The 17,175-nt window shown below is 37.3% G+C and overlaps 1 protein-coding gene across 4 annotated transcripts in view; it reads right to left on the bottom strand.

Moving 5' to 3' along the window:
• Nucleotides 1-249: 249 nt before the first annotated feature.
• Nucleotides 250-17,175, bottom strand: part of IL15 (interleukin 15) — an 88,073-nt gene continuing 71,147 nt past the window's right edge. For 3 of the 4 annotated variants that reach the window (XM_060147125.1, XM_060147126.1, XM_060147124.1), the window contains 6 exons: nt 12,337-12,435; nt 10,907-11,004; nt 9,496-9,580; nt 4,377-4,421; nt 2,317-2,454; nt 250-658 (listed from right to left, as the gene is read on the bottom strand). In XM_060147125.1, coding sequence (XP_060003108.1) covers nt 548-658; nt 2,317-2,454; nt 4,377-4,421; nt 9,496-9,580; nt 10,907-11,004; nt 12,337-12,348 — 489 coding nt within the window. In that variant the 5' untranslated portion in view covers nt 12,349-12,435 and the 3' untranslated portion in view covers nt 250-547. The remainder of the gene's footprint in view (nt 659-2,316; nt 2,455-4,376; nt 4,422-9,495; nt 9,581-10,906; nt 11,005-12,336; nt 12,436-17,175) is intronic. The other variant, XM_060147123.1, reaches the window with a different exon arrangement.

The raw sequence follows: 17,175 nt of genomic DNA, 5'->3' as shown, positions 1-17,175 counted from the left end.
AATAACGAAATTACTGGTCTCACATCTAGTTCCTCCTTTCTCGTTGGTAGTCAATTCTCCCTCCAAGTGCTACACCTAAAGGAGAAGTAAAGGAAGGCTGGTAGTCAATTTCCACATTGGTTGGGGCATCCTCTTTACCTACAGCAGTGGTGTCCAGCCCCACTGGTTGTTAAATAATTTGACTATCACCCTTGAACCAAACACCCTCTATTTTCTTATGACATAAAATATCAGTGCAATTTCAAAAGATAAAATATATACACAATTTTATTCAACATTTTACATTATGCTACAAATATGTACAATCTCAATAATAAATTAAAAATAAATGAATAAAATAAGTCCTGCGTTCGTAGACACCATGGTACTCAATGCCATTGTTCGGCCTTCATTTCTGTGAGTTCATCCGATCAAAGATCCTGATCATCCTCTTGCCAGAAGAATTTATTTTGGCAGCATATTTGAAATGCTGAGTGTTTCGTTGTTGCCTCTAAGCAGTGGGGAGATGTTTGTTAATAATAGAAATGCTGAAAAGGATTAGCTGCACTCAAGAAGGGTTGATGAACATTTGCACAATATGTACAAAACTCTTCAAAAATTCTTTAATATTTTTTTCCTCCAGCTCCTCACATTCTTTGCATCCCGATTCAGTTTTATACTGCAAATAAAAAGAAAGGATTAGATTGGAAAGTCTAAAATATGCCTTTCCTGCAAATCTCATATCATTTGAACCATATGGTGAAATCTTGAGACATAAATTTGTTGGTAGATTAACTATCATATTAGGAAGAACGATGGGTGATTTGATGAGGGCTGATTTTTCCTAGAGTGAATTAAGGACAATGAAAAAAAATTAAAAAAAAATAATCTATTGAATCATGAACTTCTGTTTAGAGTCCTTCAATAGTTTCTGGTCATCTACCCCAGCATGAAGTCCATGCTTCACTGCATGGCATGCAGGCCCTCCTTGAGCGGTTCCTTACCTATTTCTTTCACGTTTTCCGCAGCTCAAAGATATGCCCTAGGAACACTGGGCTCATGCCTTTAGCTCCCTTACATACATCAGGCTATTAGGTGCCTCGCTGTCTTTGCGTTTCTCTCTGCCTGTTCCACACTTCTATTTTAGCTACTACCACCCACACTTAAGATCATTCAGGCGCTGTTTCCGTTAGGAAGGCTTTTCTGAACCTGGGAGCTCCTGGGGCTGCACGAAATGTCCCTTCTCTACATTCTCAGAACCTCTTGTTTAGACTCCGTCTTATATCACATCATGTATTACATTGATATCATGGAGCTTTATGCTTCTCATACCACTCTTCTCTCTAGGCTTTTCCAGGAAGGCAAGGCTATGTATTTTTGCTCCCCTAGCATTTAGCATAGGGCCTGGCACATAATATTCACCCAATTATTATTGGTTGAATTCAACTATTTCGATGAATACCACAAATTATAGTAATTTAAACAGTTTCAGAGACACCTTCAAGATGGCGAAGGAGTAAGATGTGGAGATCACCTTCCTCCCCACAAATACATCGGAAATACATCTACATGTGGAACAGCTCCTACAGAACACCTACTGAACGCTGGCAGAAGACCTCAGACTTCACAAAAGGCAAGAAACTCCCCACATACCTGGGTAGGGCAAAAGAAAAAACAGAGACAAAAGAATATGGATGGGACCTGCACCTCTGGGAAGGAGCTCTGAAGGAGGAAAAGTTTCCAAACACTAGGAAGTCCCTTACTGGCGGAAATGGGGGGAGGCAGGGGGCAAGCATCGGAGCCAAGGAGGAGAGCACAGCAAAAGGGGTGCAGAGGGCAAAGTGGAGAGATTCCCGCACAGAGGGTCGGTGCTGACCAGCACTCACCAGCCCGAGAGGCTCGTCTGCTCACCCGCCGGGGTGGGTGGGGCTGGGAGCTGAGGCTCCAGCATCGGAGGTCAGACCCCAGGGAGAGGACTGGGGTTGGCGGCGTGAACACAGCCTGAAGGGGGCTAGTGCGCCACAGCTAACTGGGAGGGAGTCCAGGAAAATGTCTGGAACTGCCTAAGAGGCAAGAGACCATTGTTTTGGGGTGCGCGAGGAGAGGGGATTCAGAGCACTGCCTAAACAAGCTCCAGAGATGGGTGCGAGCCGTGGCTATCAGCGCGGACCCCAGAGACGGGCCTGAGACGCTAAGGCCGCTGCTGCCGCCACCAAGAAGCCTGTGTGCGAGCACAGGTCACTCTCCACACTCCCCTTCCGGGGAGCCTGTGCATGATTTCTCCCAATCAAGCCAAGAGCATCTGATGTAGCTCTGCATAACTACTGGATAACTCACCTCAGTGGAAGATAAACTGCTGTTTGCTAGGATGATAAGGTTTTCTACTGTATCGTTAATGTCTGAATTTCTGGACTCATGCAAAATCACACGTAACTCCAGGAGAAAGCATTTCATCGCTGTTACTTTGCAACTGGGCTAAAAGAGATGCAAAGAACCATTTTGAAAGAGAAAAGGAAAGAATTATTTCCCCATTATTCAGTTTCACACAGATGTAATTTTGATTTTTTAGAAAGTCAATCCAGCTATTTTATAAAGAAACACAACACCCCTAAAAAGTTTTACATAGGAAGCAGCTTGATTTTTTTCTTCTCTTTTGGCTTTGATATCAAAACCAAAACAAACTGAGAACAAAACAGGAAGGATGGTGATACTGTATAGAAGAAAGAACATAAAACTAGAAAACGTGGAAATAATAGGCCACTTTTTCCTCACAAAGCACATTTCCTCTGTGTAAAGGACAGATGATACTGACCTGAGACTCTCAGAACATTAATAGAGATGGTGCATATGGAAGAATTTCTTAGAATCAGATCATATTGTTAACATTTTAAACAGTGGTGGCTGCTAATCATACTATTCCTGCAAGTTCCAAAGTTCCAGAGACAGATGTGATTCCAAGAAATTTCTTAGAAAAATCAAAGCAGGTGTATGGTCTATTCACAGGCTGGCCATATCAGAAAGGTACCTTTCAGGTCCCACAAAAATACATTTCCCAAGAGGATTACTTTAACAAAAACTTAAACTTCAAACAAAAGAAGCATTTAATGAGCATGTGGGAATTTGACCACGACGTGTCTGATTTCCTGTTCTCAATGTCATGCACAGTGCCTGGGACTCTGCAGGCACTTAACAGGTGCTTACGGAAGGAAGGAAGCAAGGAAGGAAGAAGGAAGGAAGGAAGGAAGGATGACAGCCATGTGCCTGGGACTGGCAATATTCCTTATTCCCCCACAGCAGCTTCTCCGGATTGAAAGGGTAATAAATGCTGTCACCATGTCGATAATAAACTAAATAATAAATAAAATAAATAATAAAACTGAGGTTCAGAAATATTTAGTGTCTGCCAAGGTAACAAAGCTTGGAAGTGGCTGAGTCAGGGTTTAAATCTAAATTTCAATCTCAACTACTTTCTACAACCCACGGGTTGTGAGGTTATCGTCTTACAAAAAAAGCAATCTCAGGATTCGGAGTGCTGGTGGTTAGCTGACTGCTTTCTACTTTGAAGAATATGCAAAGAAAAGTGGAAAACATGCTGAAGCCAAAAGAGGGAAGCAATTTCTAGCACAGCAGCACTATCTAAGTGAATGATGGGTATCTGTTCTTTCTAGTTTCTGGCTGTGGCTTCTTTCCAATGCTTAGAAAGTCTTGATAGGGCAAAACCTTCTATTGCAGAGAAATTCTACTTAAGGAATAATAGAGAGAGGGCTCACTGTTCTGAATGCACACAACACACTTTGTTTTTCACGAAGTGAAGATGTCAGGGATTTGTTTCTTGGTTTTTTGTAGCCAATTCAGAGGGAAAGGACTAGCAACTCAGCTGAAATCCTATATGACTAAGGCAACGTCAGCAGCATATTAATGAAACAAGTTCGAGATCAGTTTTGAATTCTGATAGACTTTGTGGGTTGTGTTTGGTTTTTTTCTCACATAGAGAGTAACCAGTCAGAATCCCTTTTTGACAACGGTAGAGATTCAGGCAAAATGTAGAGCATGAATGTATTTAAACAATTTGTAAAAAATATGATTAAAAGTGATAATATGCTACAGCACTGGAAACAACTGATATATTGGATACTTTTAAATTGCCTGAGTTAACTTGATTCTTGTATTTAACTGCATCATGATTTAATTGCATCACAGAAATATATACTGTATTTTGTTTGACATTGATGGGAAAAGTTTATGTTTTGATTCGGCAATGATGCTACCATGAAAACAGCATCTATGTAAAAGTTAGATTTTAAAACTATACACAGTCCAGTAAACTTATGAAAATATACTTCTTAGACCTTTGAAAATTGGAAAATATAGCAATATTGAAAACAAACTATACTCACATGAGCATTGCTTTCAGTATATAAAGTGGCATCCATATGTATAGACTGAAATGGAAACAAAATTCGGTAATATGAAAAACTATTCCCGCTTTAGATATAATGAGAACAACCTACTGAAAACACTAACACTTTTTTCAGTGAAATTCTTTATTTTGAGATAATCTTAGATTCATATGAAATTGTAAGAGAAAATACAGGCAAATCCTGTGTACGCCTTCACTGTTTCCTCCAGTGTTGAGGTCGTGCATAACACAGTAAAATAGCACAACCAGGAAATTGACACGGATGCAATCCACCCACTTTGTTCAGATTTCACCAGTTTTATGTGCACTAGTGTGTGTGTGTGTGTGTGTGTAGTTCCATGCCATTTTATCAGAGGTGTAAATTCACGTAACCACTATCACAGTTAAGATACAGAATCCTCCTGCTACCGTTGTATAGCCACAATCAACTTCCTCCAGACATGCTCCTCCCACCTCCTACCATCCATTGAATCCCCAGCAACCACTTCTCTGCTCTCCATTCCTATGATATCATTTCAGGAACGTTATATAAATGGAATCATACAGCATATAACCTTTGAAATAGGCTTATTGAGAAACTTAATAGACTTTATTTTTTAAGCAGTCGTAGGTTTACAGAACATGAGCAGAAAGTACAGAAAGTTATATGGCCCCTTGGCCCCCTCCCAAGTTTCCCCTATTATTAACATCTCGCATTAGCGTGGTACATTTATTACAATTGATGAGTCAATATTGATACATTTTCAACTAAAGTCCATAGATTCCATCAGGGTTCACTCTTGGTGGTGTACACCTATAGTTCTTGACAAATGTATAATGACATGCGTTGATCATTACAGTATCATACAAAATAGTTCCACTGCCCTAAAAATCACTTGTGCTCCACCTTTTAATCCTTCCCTTTCCCTTATCCCCTGTTGTATTGTATCCAACCTTTTCCAGAGTGTCATATAGTTGGAATCATATAGTATCATATCATATAGTATGTAGCCTGTTTTGATTGGCTTCTTTCATTAGCAATATGCTCTTAAGGTTCCTCCATTCCTTTTCATGGCTAAACAGCTTATTTCTTTTTATCACTGAGTAATATTCCATTGTATGGACGAACTACAGTTTGTTTACCCCACTGGCTTTTTTTCACACAGCGTAATATTCTGGAGATCCACACAACTTGTTGTATCAGTAATTTGTTCCTTATTACTGCTCACTATTATTGTTTGATATAATGTACCGAAGCTTAACTGTTGACCTGTTGAAGGACATTTGGGTTCTTTCCAGTTTTTAGCTATCATAAATAAAGTTCTATTAACATTCATATGCATGTTTTTGTGTGAATGCAAGTTTTCATGTCTCTGACATAAATGTTTGAGTGTAACTGTTGGATCATCTGGCAAATGCGTGTTTTGTTTTATAAGAAACAGCCAAACTATTTTAGAGTGGCTGCACAATTTTACATTCTCACCAGCAATATATAAACGATCCAGTTTCTCCACATCCTTGCCAGCATTTGGTATTATCAATATTTTTTATTTTAAATATTCATATAGGTGACATGTCATTGAGGCTTTAATTTGCATTCCCTAAATAAAATACAGCCATTTATTGGTACTTTCTCTCCAAAAAAGACTTAGGGTGATCTATGATTTCTTCCTTTCTAATATGCATACTTATTATTTATTTTTCTTGCCTTAGCCTTTTATTTCTTTTCTTCTTGCCTTGCCAATTGAGCTAAAGTTTCAATACTATGTTGAATAAGAGTGGTAAGAAAAGACATCCTTGCCTTGTTCCCAATTTTAGGGGAAAAGCAGTCAGTCCCCATTAAGTCTAATGTCGGCTCTAGGTTTTCTGTACATGCTCTGTAACAAACTGAAGGAGCTTCTCCTTTATTCCTTGTTTGCTGAGAAATGTTTATCATGTTTATCATTGAAGAGGTGCTGCAGTTTTAAAATGTCTTTTCTGCATCAACTGATATGATCATATGATTTCCTACTTTAGTCTACTCATATAGTGGATTACATTGATTGATTTTCGAATACTGAACAGGTCTTGCATTTGTTACATTTTGGTAGTTTGTGGTTTTTGAGGAAATTGTCCATTTCCTCCAAATTATCAAATTTACGAGAATAAAGTTGTTCATAGTTTTTCTTTCGTATCCTTTTAATGGTTGTAGGTTCTGTAGTAAGACCCCAATTTCAGTCCTGATACTAATGGTATGTGTCATCTCTTTTATCTTTGTCAGGCTTTCTAAAGGTTTATTGACTTTATTGATTTATTTTCCCAAAGTAAAGAGCTTTATGTTTTGTTGATTTTTGTCTATTGTTTTCCTGATTTCAATTTCCTTCCTTCCTTCCTTCCTTTTTATTCCTTCCTTCCTTCTGCATGTGCTGGGCTTATTTTGCTCTTTTCCCAGTTTCTTGAGACAGTAACTTAGATTGGTAAACTGAGATCTTTCCTCTTTTCTAAGGTAATCATTTAGTTTTATCAATTTCCCACTAAGTAAAGCTTTAGCTAAATCCCACAAAACTTCCTATGTTGCATATTTGTCTCCATTCAGTTCTATATTTTTAAATATCCTTTGAGACCTGCTCTTTGACCCATGGAATGTTTGTAAGTGTCTCATTTAATTTCCAAGTGTTTGGAGATTTTCCGGTTGTATTTATGTAATTGACTTCTACTTGATTGCACTGTGGTTGGATAACATATTCTGCATGATTTCAGTTCTGATAAATGTGCTGAAGTTTGTTTTATGGCCCAGGATATGTTCAGTCTTGGTGAGTGTTGCCTGAAAAAAACGTTTATTCACTGTTGTTGGATGAAGTGTTTTTCTATGGAAATGAGATATTGTTGGTTGACTGTGTCATCCAGTTCTTCTATATCCTGTCTGATTTTCTGTCTAGTAGTTCTATTTGTCACTGAGGAGGTACTAAAGTCAACTATTAATATATTTATGGATTCGTCTGCTTCACCTTTCGGTTCTATTATTAGTTTTTGCTTCTTACATTTTGAGGCTCTGCTGTTTGGTAGGTACACATTTAAGATCATTATGTTTTCCTGGTGGACTCATCTTTTACCATGATGTAATGTCTCCGTGACTCTAGTAACTTTATTGGCTGTGAAGTCTACATTATCTGATATGAATATAGCCACTTCTGATTTGTAAAATTATTGTGTGAATTATTATGTGCATGTGCCTCCGTTTCCTAGAGCTGCTGTAGCAAGGTATCACACAGTAAGTGTTTTCAAACAACAATTCATTCACTTACAGTTCAAAGCCAAGGAGTCAACTGGGCCTGTTCCCTCTGAAGGCTCTAGAGAACTGTCCTTCCTTATGGCTCCCAAACCCTTTGCAGCTCCAGGAGATCCTTGGCCTTCCCTGGCTAGTAGCTGTATTATTCCAATCTCCTTTGGCTTGTAGCTGCCTCGGTTTTCATATGGCCTTCTTCCCTGTGTCTATGTATCCTGTCCTCTTCTTATAAGGACACTAGTCATTAGATTTGGGACCACCCCACTCCACTATAACCTCACCTTAACTAATTATATTTGCAAAGACCCCATTTCCAAATAAGGATACATTCTGAGGTTCTAGGTGGACATGAATTTTGGAGGGACATTATTCAACCCACTACAGCATGGGTTTCTCTTCTTTTAATTTCAACCTACTTATGTCATTATATATATACATATTATATATGTATATATTTGTGTATATATTATGTATACATATTATATATGTATATATTTGTATATATATTATATACACATTATATGTGTATGTTTGTATGCATATTATATATGTGTGTATATAATATATACATATTATATATGTGTGTATATAATATATACATATTATATATGTATATATTATATACACACATATATAATATGTATATATATTTGTATATACATGTATATTTGAAGTGAATTCCTCGTAGACAGCATAAAGTTGGTTTGTCTTTTGTTATCAGTTTGGCCAATCTCTGTCTTTTATTTGTATTCTTTTTCTCCTCTCCTTCTAGGATGAGAATGCTAGGAATGCTGGATCTTTTACTGTCCCAAAGATCCCTGAGGCTTTATTTGCTTTGTTTTCAGTCTATTTTGTTTCTATTATTCTATCCTCAAGTTGACTGTCTTTCCTCTGTCATATTCATTCTGCTAATGAGCCTCTCCAGTTTGTTTCATATTCTACTTGTTGTATTTCTTAGTTCTGTAATTTCCATTTGGTGCATTTTACATATTGTATTTCTTTGCTAAGACTTTCTGGTTTTGTTTTTTTTTTCAGTTGTTTCAAGGATATTCGTAATTGCTTGCTGGTACATCTTCATGATACCTGTTTTAAAATCCTTGTCAAATAATTCCAACATCTAATCCATCTCAGTTTCAGAGTCTGTTTCCGAGTCTCTTCTCATTCAAGTTGTGATTTTTCCTGCTTCTTGGTATGAAAAGTGATTTTTCAATTGTATTCTGGTATTTGGGCTATTATGTCAGGAGACCCTGGTCCAATTTGAATCTTCTGTTTTAACATGCAGCCACCCTGTGTAGGCTTAGCGTAGAGGTTCTGACCTATGTTTGCATGCTGTGATTCCAATGACGGTTCAGTTTTCAGAATCTTTGTGGTGCTAATTTGAAAGGTTTGGTACACCTGCTGACCCGGGACTCTCACTGGTCCCTGTTGTATCGCCCACACAATAGTACAGCCCATATTTCTCCCCTCTACAGGTTCTGCCAGGTCAGCTGGTGTCTCCAGGTGGGAGAAGCATTCTCTAGCCCATGGAATAGACAGCCCTTCCCTGAGTCAGGCCATTCCCCCCACAAGGGCCCCAAAGCCGCCTGGTTTCTTGGGTAGGAAAAGGGAGTCTCTCTGGTGGGTGGTGACGGAGAGCTCTTCATGCTGGGCCACTCATAAATTGAGTTTCAAATATAATTAGGGTCTGAAAATTCTAAATGAAAGAGTTCATTTGAGGTGCTACGAGGCTCACCAATTCTACAGAAACATTTTTGTTTCAAGTGAGATTTCACTAAGATTGACAGCAAAACACAAGGAATAACATACTGCATAGCAATTATACCAGATATTTTATGGAAAAATGAGTACTCACTTGAATAAGATCTTCAATTCTTTTCAAATCACTTATTACATGCTGCCAGTTTGCTTCTGTTTTAGGAAGACCTGCACTGATACAACTGAAAGCAAAACCAAACAGCAAAGCATTTTGAATGAACATAATATTGTCTTGATGAATACTATAGGCAAAAGAGCAATCAAGACTTTTTTTTATCCAACAAGTGAAAAGATGAGTGCCATCCTTGCCTTTGAGTATTCGACAGCCTTGTAGATGAATATAAAAACTGAACATATAGTACAACTCTGATGCTTTAGGCTAGCCTGATGACCAACCTGCATTAAAGAAAAGCCTAATTTGAAGGGATGACTTATAAATAACCTGGTGCAATTTATCACAATGAAATAAAAACAGTGCATGATGTGTGGCAGTGCTCAGTAACGTTTTTGAATGAATTATTACTTTTCTTTAAGTAGAGGTCCCATCAGACTTTTACGTCTAATAAATGGGTAAAATTCTTAAAATAAGCAATCATCTTTTTCATGTAATGATCTTGACAGTAAATATTCTTTGCAATAGGTTAAACATGCCCCTTGCATGCTCCTTATAGCAGCTTTCTCCATAAATGTTATGGACTTGAGCCTAATCTAGTCATAAAACTAGATCATATAGCTTACTTATTGTTTGTAAAACAGTAACTTAATATCAGGACAAAAGACACATACATTGACGGAGTAACTGTAGAATAATTCTTAGAGCTTCAGGAAAAATAGTCTCTCCTTGATGGGTCCTGTACAGAAGCATGAGAGCCAATACTACTTTTTTCTTTTGAGAGGAGGATTTACCTGTACAAATCTATGGTTCCCCACAGCATGAAGGCATTATAGAGTAAAACTGAACTGAGAGATTACATAACTATAGGTTGGGTGAGTGCAGTGTATTAGTTGCATCTAACAGAGAAGAAAAAAGTTAATAGGCATGGAAAAATATGAAAGTTTATTAGGAAGAAAAACAAAAGGCCTCAATAAAGAAAGAAATGTTTTAAACTGAACTAACATAAGGCTCAAATGATAGGAGAAGTCAGTGCCAGGGACAGATAATAAAGTAATGTGGGTGAGCCCTCAATATCTAATTTTTTTTACTGGTGTGAAAATCACACAGGATATTAATAAAGAGTGTACTTTCAATTTTAGTTAGATACCAAGAAGTCCAATTTATTTGCAGGATATAATACTCATTTGGAATATTACAAGAATATAGAAATGCTCTGTAGGCTGTTTGCCAAACCTCCTCTGAATCTCCCATAATCTGTCCTCTATCATGCCCCAAATACTGAGTACCTAAGGATTTAAGCAAACTGAACATAAACCAATTTAATAGAGAAGATATTGAAGAACAATGATCATGGTTATTAACATGATGATTTTATGCTGAAAGATAAAATTACCCCAAAATGAAGACATGAATGCCAGCCTCAGTTAAAAAATGACTGTTCAGAAGTAAACACAAGTAGCACTGGAGGGAAGTACTTCTCAAATATGGTTTCTGAAAAATATAATCATAGACAAAGTGGTTAAATTTTTTAGTTAAAAATTTTTTAGCTAAAAAGGAAGAAAACTGGGTCATTTGTAGAGATGTGGATGGATCTAGAGACTGTCATAAGAGTGAAGTAAGTCAGAAAGAGAAAAACAAATATCGTATATTAACGCATATATGTGGAATCTAGAAAAATGGTACAGATGAACGGTTTGCAGGGTAGAAATAGACAGAAATGTAGAGAACAAATGTATGGACACCAAGGGGGGAAGGTGGCAGGGGGTGGTGGTGTGATGAACTGGGAGATTGGGATTGACATATATACACTAATATGTATAAAATGGATAACTAATAATAACCTGTTGTATAAAAAATTAATAAAATTTTAAAAATGAGATTTAAAATAATTTTAAAATTATCATATTTTTAGGTTCCAAAATGTAAATATATCAAGATTTCAAAATTCCTTATCAGAATTAATGAAATTAGAATTTACTTTTTGTGCTTTCCTCCCTACCTTCAGCTCTGTCTCCTATGCGCAAAATTCTTCAATACATATTTTTCCAGATGCATTTCAATGACAATAATTTAAAGAAAATATACATATTTACTAATTTACATATATGCTAATATTAGCGCTTAATTTGTTTCTATTATCCTTAACCTCCTTTTCATCCTTCTTTCCTAATATGTCCAACATATTTCATACAACACAAATTAGTAATATGAATTACTAATATAGGTGTACTAGTTATATATTAATTTCATGTGATGATGAAATTAAAAATTAATATCATTTGGAGAAAAATTGGATAGAAATGGAACCAACCAAAGATACTCTATACCACCCTGAGAGTCAATATATAATCATTTTTCTGGGTGATTTAGGAAAATCACTTATCTTAGAACTTCTCAGAGTTTCAATACCTCTGCCTGCCTCTTTAACATTGTCAAAACCTTTATAGTTTCAGACAGCAGCGTTGACTTAACCACTTAACCTCTAAGAATCTGTGCTTCATGTAGTCTACACTGAAGGGATGAATAACACCCAGACCTGTTAAAGACTATACAACTTACTCAGTACAGACACTTAAAGAACAAAACAGGGTGAGATAAGTGAAATAATACATTTACAACAACATGAAGGGCACATCAGGGTGTTAACAGACTTTAAAAACCTGTTTTACTTATTTTCAAAACAACAACAATCCATATGTGAACGTACCTCTGTGACTTCCCAACATATTTAGAGAAGAGCCATATAACTTATTATGAAGTATCTGAGATACAAGTGACCTTTTAAGAAAAGTCCATATACTATCTTTATCTAATTTTTCTTACCAAAATTCTCATTACTCAATGCCAGAGTAAATCCTTAAGTATTGAAGAAGAGCTGGCTAAGGCATTGGGTTTCCAGCAGCCATCCATCCAGAATACTTCCTACAACACAACCCAGAGTAAAGATGATCCATTAAAAACACAAGTGGACAAATGGGGGGAAAGGAAGGGAAGAGAATGAATATTTACTGAGCACCTACTTTTCCACGGGCACTCTATCAGTCACTTGATATGTGTATCACATTTAATCCTCAGAACAATCCTATGGTGTAGGGTTAGCAGCATTTGAGTGAGCTGCCCAGGTCCCACAGCAAGTACAAGACTGCCAGGATTTGAGACCAGGTCTGTCTGATTACAGAGCCCAAGGCCTTTCCACTACATTATGTTCCTGAATTGGTGAAATTCCAAAACCATATTAATGAAAAGCAGAAGCAGCCAAATATCTTATGTATATAAGCTACTGACTGTTAATGTAATTTATAACAGAAGTAGCTACTTCTACAGACATGGAATAGACGTCTTCAGTCTTTAAATCACTGTTAATTGAAACATCATTTGAGAATTTCATAAGTAACAAAATTTGTTTTCTTTAATTCAAAGTGGCGAAGAATGTGAAGATAATACATTCCCATATTCAATTCCATTTTATTAAAGAAAAATTTTAAACCAAAATATATAAAATATAAACAATTATTTTTGCCATCCTTCTAAAATAGTATGTATTTGTTGACCTCCCCTTCAAAAATCAAAATCCACCACATCTCTTGACATAAACTTTCACTGAAAAATTAAGTTCTGTAGACTAAAATTATGTTATTTTTCAGATGTTTTTAAAATATAAAAATGATTATAATATATGATGTATAACTCTTTAAAAGAAAAACTAGGATTTAACTAGGTATTAAAGATACTGTAAGAATATATCCAATAAAAATGCCCTTTTTTGCACAACTAAATATTAAGTCTAATCCTCCTGTTACATACAATCTAAACCATCCATTAATCAGTTTAATTAAAGCAACCTCTCTTTGTTACTGTCATCATTCTCTTTGTCTATGTTATCTCAGTACTCCAAATTTTTTGCTAAACTTTAAAATTATCTTTGTAATTTCACCCAAAGTCTCTTAAATTCCCTACCTCCTTTTTAGTTGCAGGATCCCCCCCACTCCACATTGTTCAAAAAACAAGATTTACTGACTTGGGGCCAAGCAGTACAAAGGGTGATATAATTGATAATAGGCCTCGTGAAGCTGCTTGTGTAAACAATGAGGATTTCAGTCCTGGGCTCTTACATCAGTGAGTCTCCACAGGCGCAGGATGTTAAAATCTCATCAATGAGACTTTCACTGCCCTGTCCAACTACAATTAGTCAAGGACAACTAAGAGCTTTAGCCAGAATGCTCCATGCCAAGCATGGTGGAATTAGTAGGAAATGGCCTCAAAGACTTCTAACAAATAACAATAATGGAAACCAGTGTTAACTGAAAGGAAATCTTTACAGCTTTGATCGTTATTTGGCAAAAAAACTGACGTGGTTTTCTGGGCTGACAGCAAAGACTGATTTTTCATAACAGCTTTGGAGGCTTTCAACCTTCTACACTTACTGTATGTAGCTCTGTGGATCAAAAACTTTACTAGGAATGTGTGTGTGTGATCCATGTGCGTGAAGAAGGCCTGAAAAGGTCAAATACCCTATAACTTTCTCTTTGACCAGGACTCAATGTTAACATTTAATATAATATATTAATGATGGCAATATTAATTAGAATAAGTATTATTTACCGAGTGCTTTTAGTTTTACAAAATCATCTCACATACGTTACCACATTCCATCCTGGCCATATCTTTCTGTGAGAGATATTACTCTTATTTTACAGTGAAGAAATTGAGGTTCTGAGACATTAAGTGACTTGCTTGAGGTAAATGTCATACATGTCGCTATCGGAATTCTGCCTCAAAATCCAGGTTGCACAGGCGGAGGAGAGATGCAAGAATATTACAAACTCTAGGGTTGAGAAGTGGAGGCCCCTTACTGTAGGAAACATCTGACCCATCCCGTGTGAATCATAAAAAGCCACTGCTCTCCGATAGTTTAAAAGCAGGTCTTTCACTTGTGGTTGCCAAGGGGAAGGGCAGCTAGGGGAGGGATGGAGTGGGAGTTTGGGGTTAGTAGATGCAAAATATTATACATAGAATGGATAAACAACAAGGTCTTACTGTAGAGCACAGGGAACTATATTCAATATCCTGAGATAAACCATAATGGAAAGGAATATAAAAAAGAATGTATATATAAATATATATATATATATATAACTGAGTTACTTTGCTGTGCAGCAGAAATTAACATGATGTTGTAAATTAACTATACTTTAATTTAAAAGAAACAGGTGTTTCAAACTGTTCTGACATGAAACAGAACTTGAGTCCTTTCACATACATCATCTCATTTGTCTCCCACAAAATACCTGTTAGAGACAAGTGGCTGAAACCAGGTTAATTACTTTCTGAGAAGTGTAGGAATGAAATAAATTGTCCACTTCCTTTTATGTCATATTTTTGAAGAATTATGGAAGCAGTGTTTAACCCTGCCATACAATATGCATATGGTCATGAAAGGCCCTCACCATCAGCATCTTTGGTTTTGTCCTTCATTCACCTGGTACCTAGATCCAGGAATAAAAAAGACCAAATCCCAACCCTACCCTCAAGGAGCTCTCAGAGTTTAAGCAGGACTTTTTTGACTCCTGTGACTGGGTCTCACTGCAGGGTACCCACTGATCTTGTGGCAGTACTGTTATCTTAGCCTGATGTCACTGCCCAAGAGTAAGACACCATGAAGAGAGGATAGTCCACACAGTGGAGTGGCAGCTTTAATTCTGGAATGACTTGTGAAAATAAATGTAAACGTTATACTCTATACCAATAGTAGAGTTTTTCCCAGTGAGGAAATACAATCTAGCACACCACTGTTTTGTTTTATTTATTCTGTTTAATTATTTACTTGCCTAGTCACACATTTAAAATAAACTTAAATAGACTTAGCAAGGAAAGAAGAGATATAAGTATTGGTTTATTTGGTAAACATATGTATCTAATCACTCAAAAAAACTAAAATTGAGGGCAAGTCAAGGTTGATTGCTTATGTGGAATATAAAGAATGTAAGATAGCATGGCTGTCCTTGATCCAATATATTTATTGAGTACTCACTACGTGCTAAGCATTTCTGTATGACCTTGGAGTACATCAGTGAATGTAGGAGACAAAGAACCTTGGTTTCTGGGAGAAAGACAGACCATATATAGTATACATAAATAAATTGAATATATACTTCATTAGAAAGTGGTTAAATGATATAGGAAAAAGCAAACAGAATAAAGTAAAAAGGATGAGCTTGCAACTTTAAGAAGGGTAGTCAGGGCAGGGTTCAGGGAAGATGAAATTAGATCAAAGACTTAAAAGCAGAGAGGGCATGAGCTTCAAGGACATCTGAACGAAGAACATTCGAAGCAGGGGATACAGCTGGAGCAAAGCCCCAAAGGCAGCTGCACACCTATGAGTTTGAGGATCAGAAAAGACACCAGTGGAGTGAGCGAGGCAGAGAGCAGTCTGAGGCGAGGTCAGAAAGGTAGGGGGAAATGGGGATAAGGTCAGGCCCTTGCAGGCACTGTAAGAATCTGAAGTGAGAAACCACTGCAGCATTTTGAGCAGATAATTGATGTCATCTGAGTGACCTTTGTAAGAATCCTTCTTGGCTCCTGTGTAAGGATAGGATGTGGGGGTGGGCAAGTATGGAAGCAGGGAATCATGCGGCTCTAAGAATTTAAGTGAGAGATGGTGATGTTGAACAAGGCAGGTGGCAGTGGAGAGGGTCATATGGTTAGAATCCGGAAACACTTTTATGCCAGAACCAAAAGGATTTCCTGACGGACTGGTTGTGAGCGGAACGAGAAAGAATTACTCAAGTCTTTTACCCTGAGCACCTGAGAAATGGAGCTGCCATCAACTGAAACAGGGCAGGCTATGAGTGGAGCAGATATTTTGAAGGGAGGGGGCCGATCAAGAGTTTTAGTGTTGGATAAGTTGAGCTTGAGAGGTCCACTAGATACACACACGGAAATGTCAAATAGGCAGTAGGAGACGTAAATCTTGAGTTCAGGAAAGTGGCTGGGCCTGAAATAGGTACGGAATTCATGACACTGGTTGGGATGACCAAGAGAAAGTTAAAGAAAAGGCTAAAAAAAGGACCAAAGACTGAGCCAGGGTAATTAGTCAGGGAGAAAAAACAAAGAGTCATAAAGAAAAACAGACAAGTGAGAAAAGGAGAAATGAAGAGAGTGTGATGTTCTAGAAATCAAGTGAGAAAAGTATATCCAGGGAAAGGAAATGATGATCATGTCAGATGCGCTGATGGGTCAGGGAAGACACAGACTGAACGCTGACCAGTGGGCTTAGCAACGTGGAGGTGATGACTCTGAAAAGAGCACTTAGAGGGCGGTAATAGAGGCAGAAGCCTACCTGAAATGGGTAGCAGAGAAAGTGAGAGGAAAGGATTGTAAATTGCTAGTGCCGGACAATGTTTCGAAGAATACCACTCCAAAAGGTGATAATAGATGGTAGAAAGGGAGGGAAATAACAGCACATTTGTATGCTGAAGGAAAAACTGAAGATGTAAGAGAGAAGAACGATTGCCAGAGTGATGTTCTTGAATAGGCAAGCTGAGGATGAGGATGATATCTGTGATATTGTGATTTATAATAAAATATATATTTGGTCTTCGTCCTCATTTCTGGCCCATAGCTCCTAAAACCCTAGGAATTTCCTAGTGACACGAGTGATCA

The sequence above is a fragment of the Lagenorhynchus albirostris genome, chromosome 4, assembly GCF_949774975.1.
Source record: "Lagenorhynchus albirostris chromosome 4, mLagAlb1.1, whole genome shotgun sequence".
Taxonomy (NCBI): domain Eukaryota; kingdom Metazoa; phylum Chordata; class Mammalia; order Artiodactyla; family Delphinidae; genus Lagenorhynchus; species Lagenorhynchus albirostris.
This window is presented reverse-complemented; position numbering and strand designations above follow the sequence as displayed.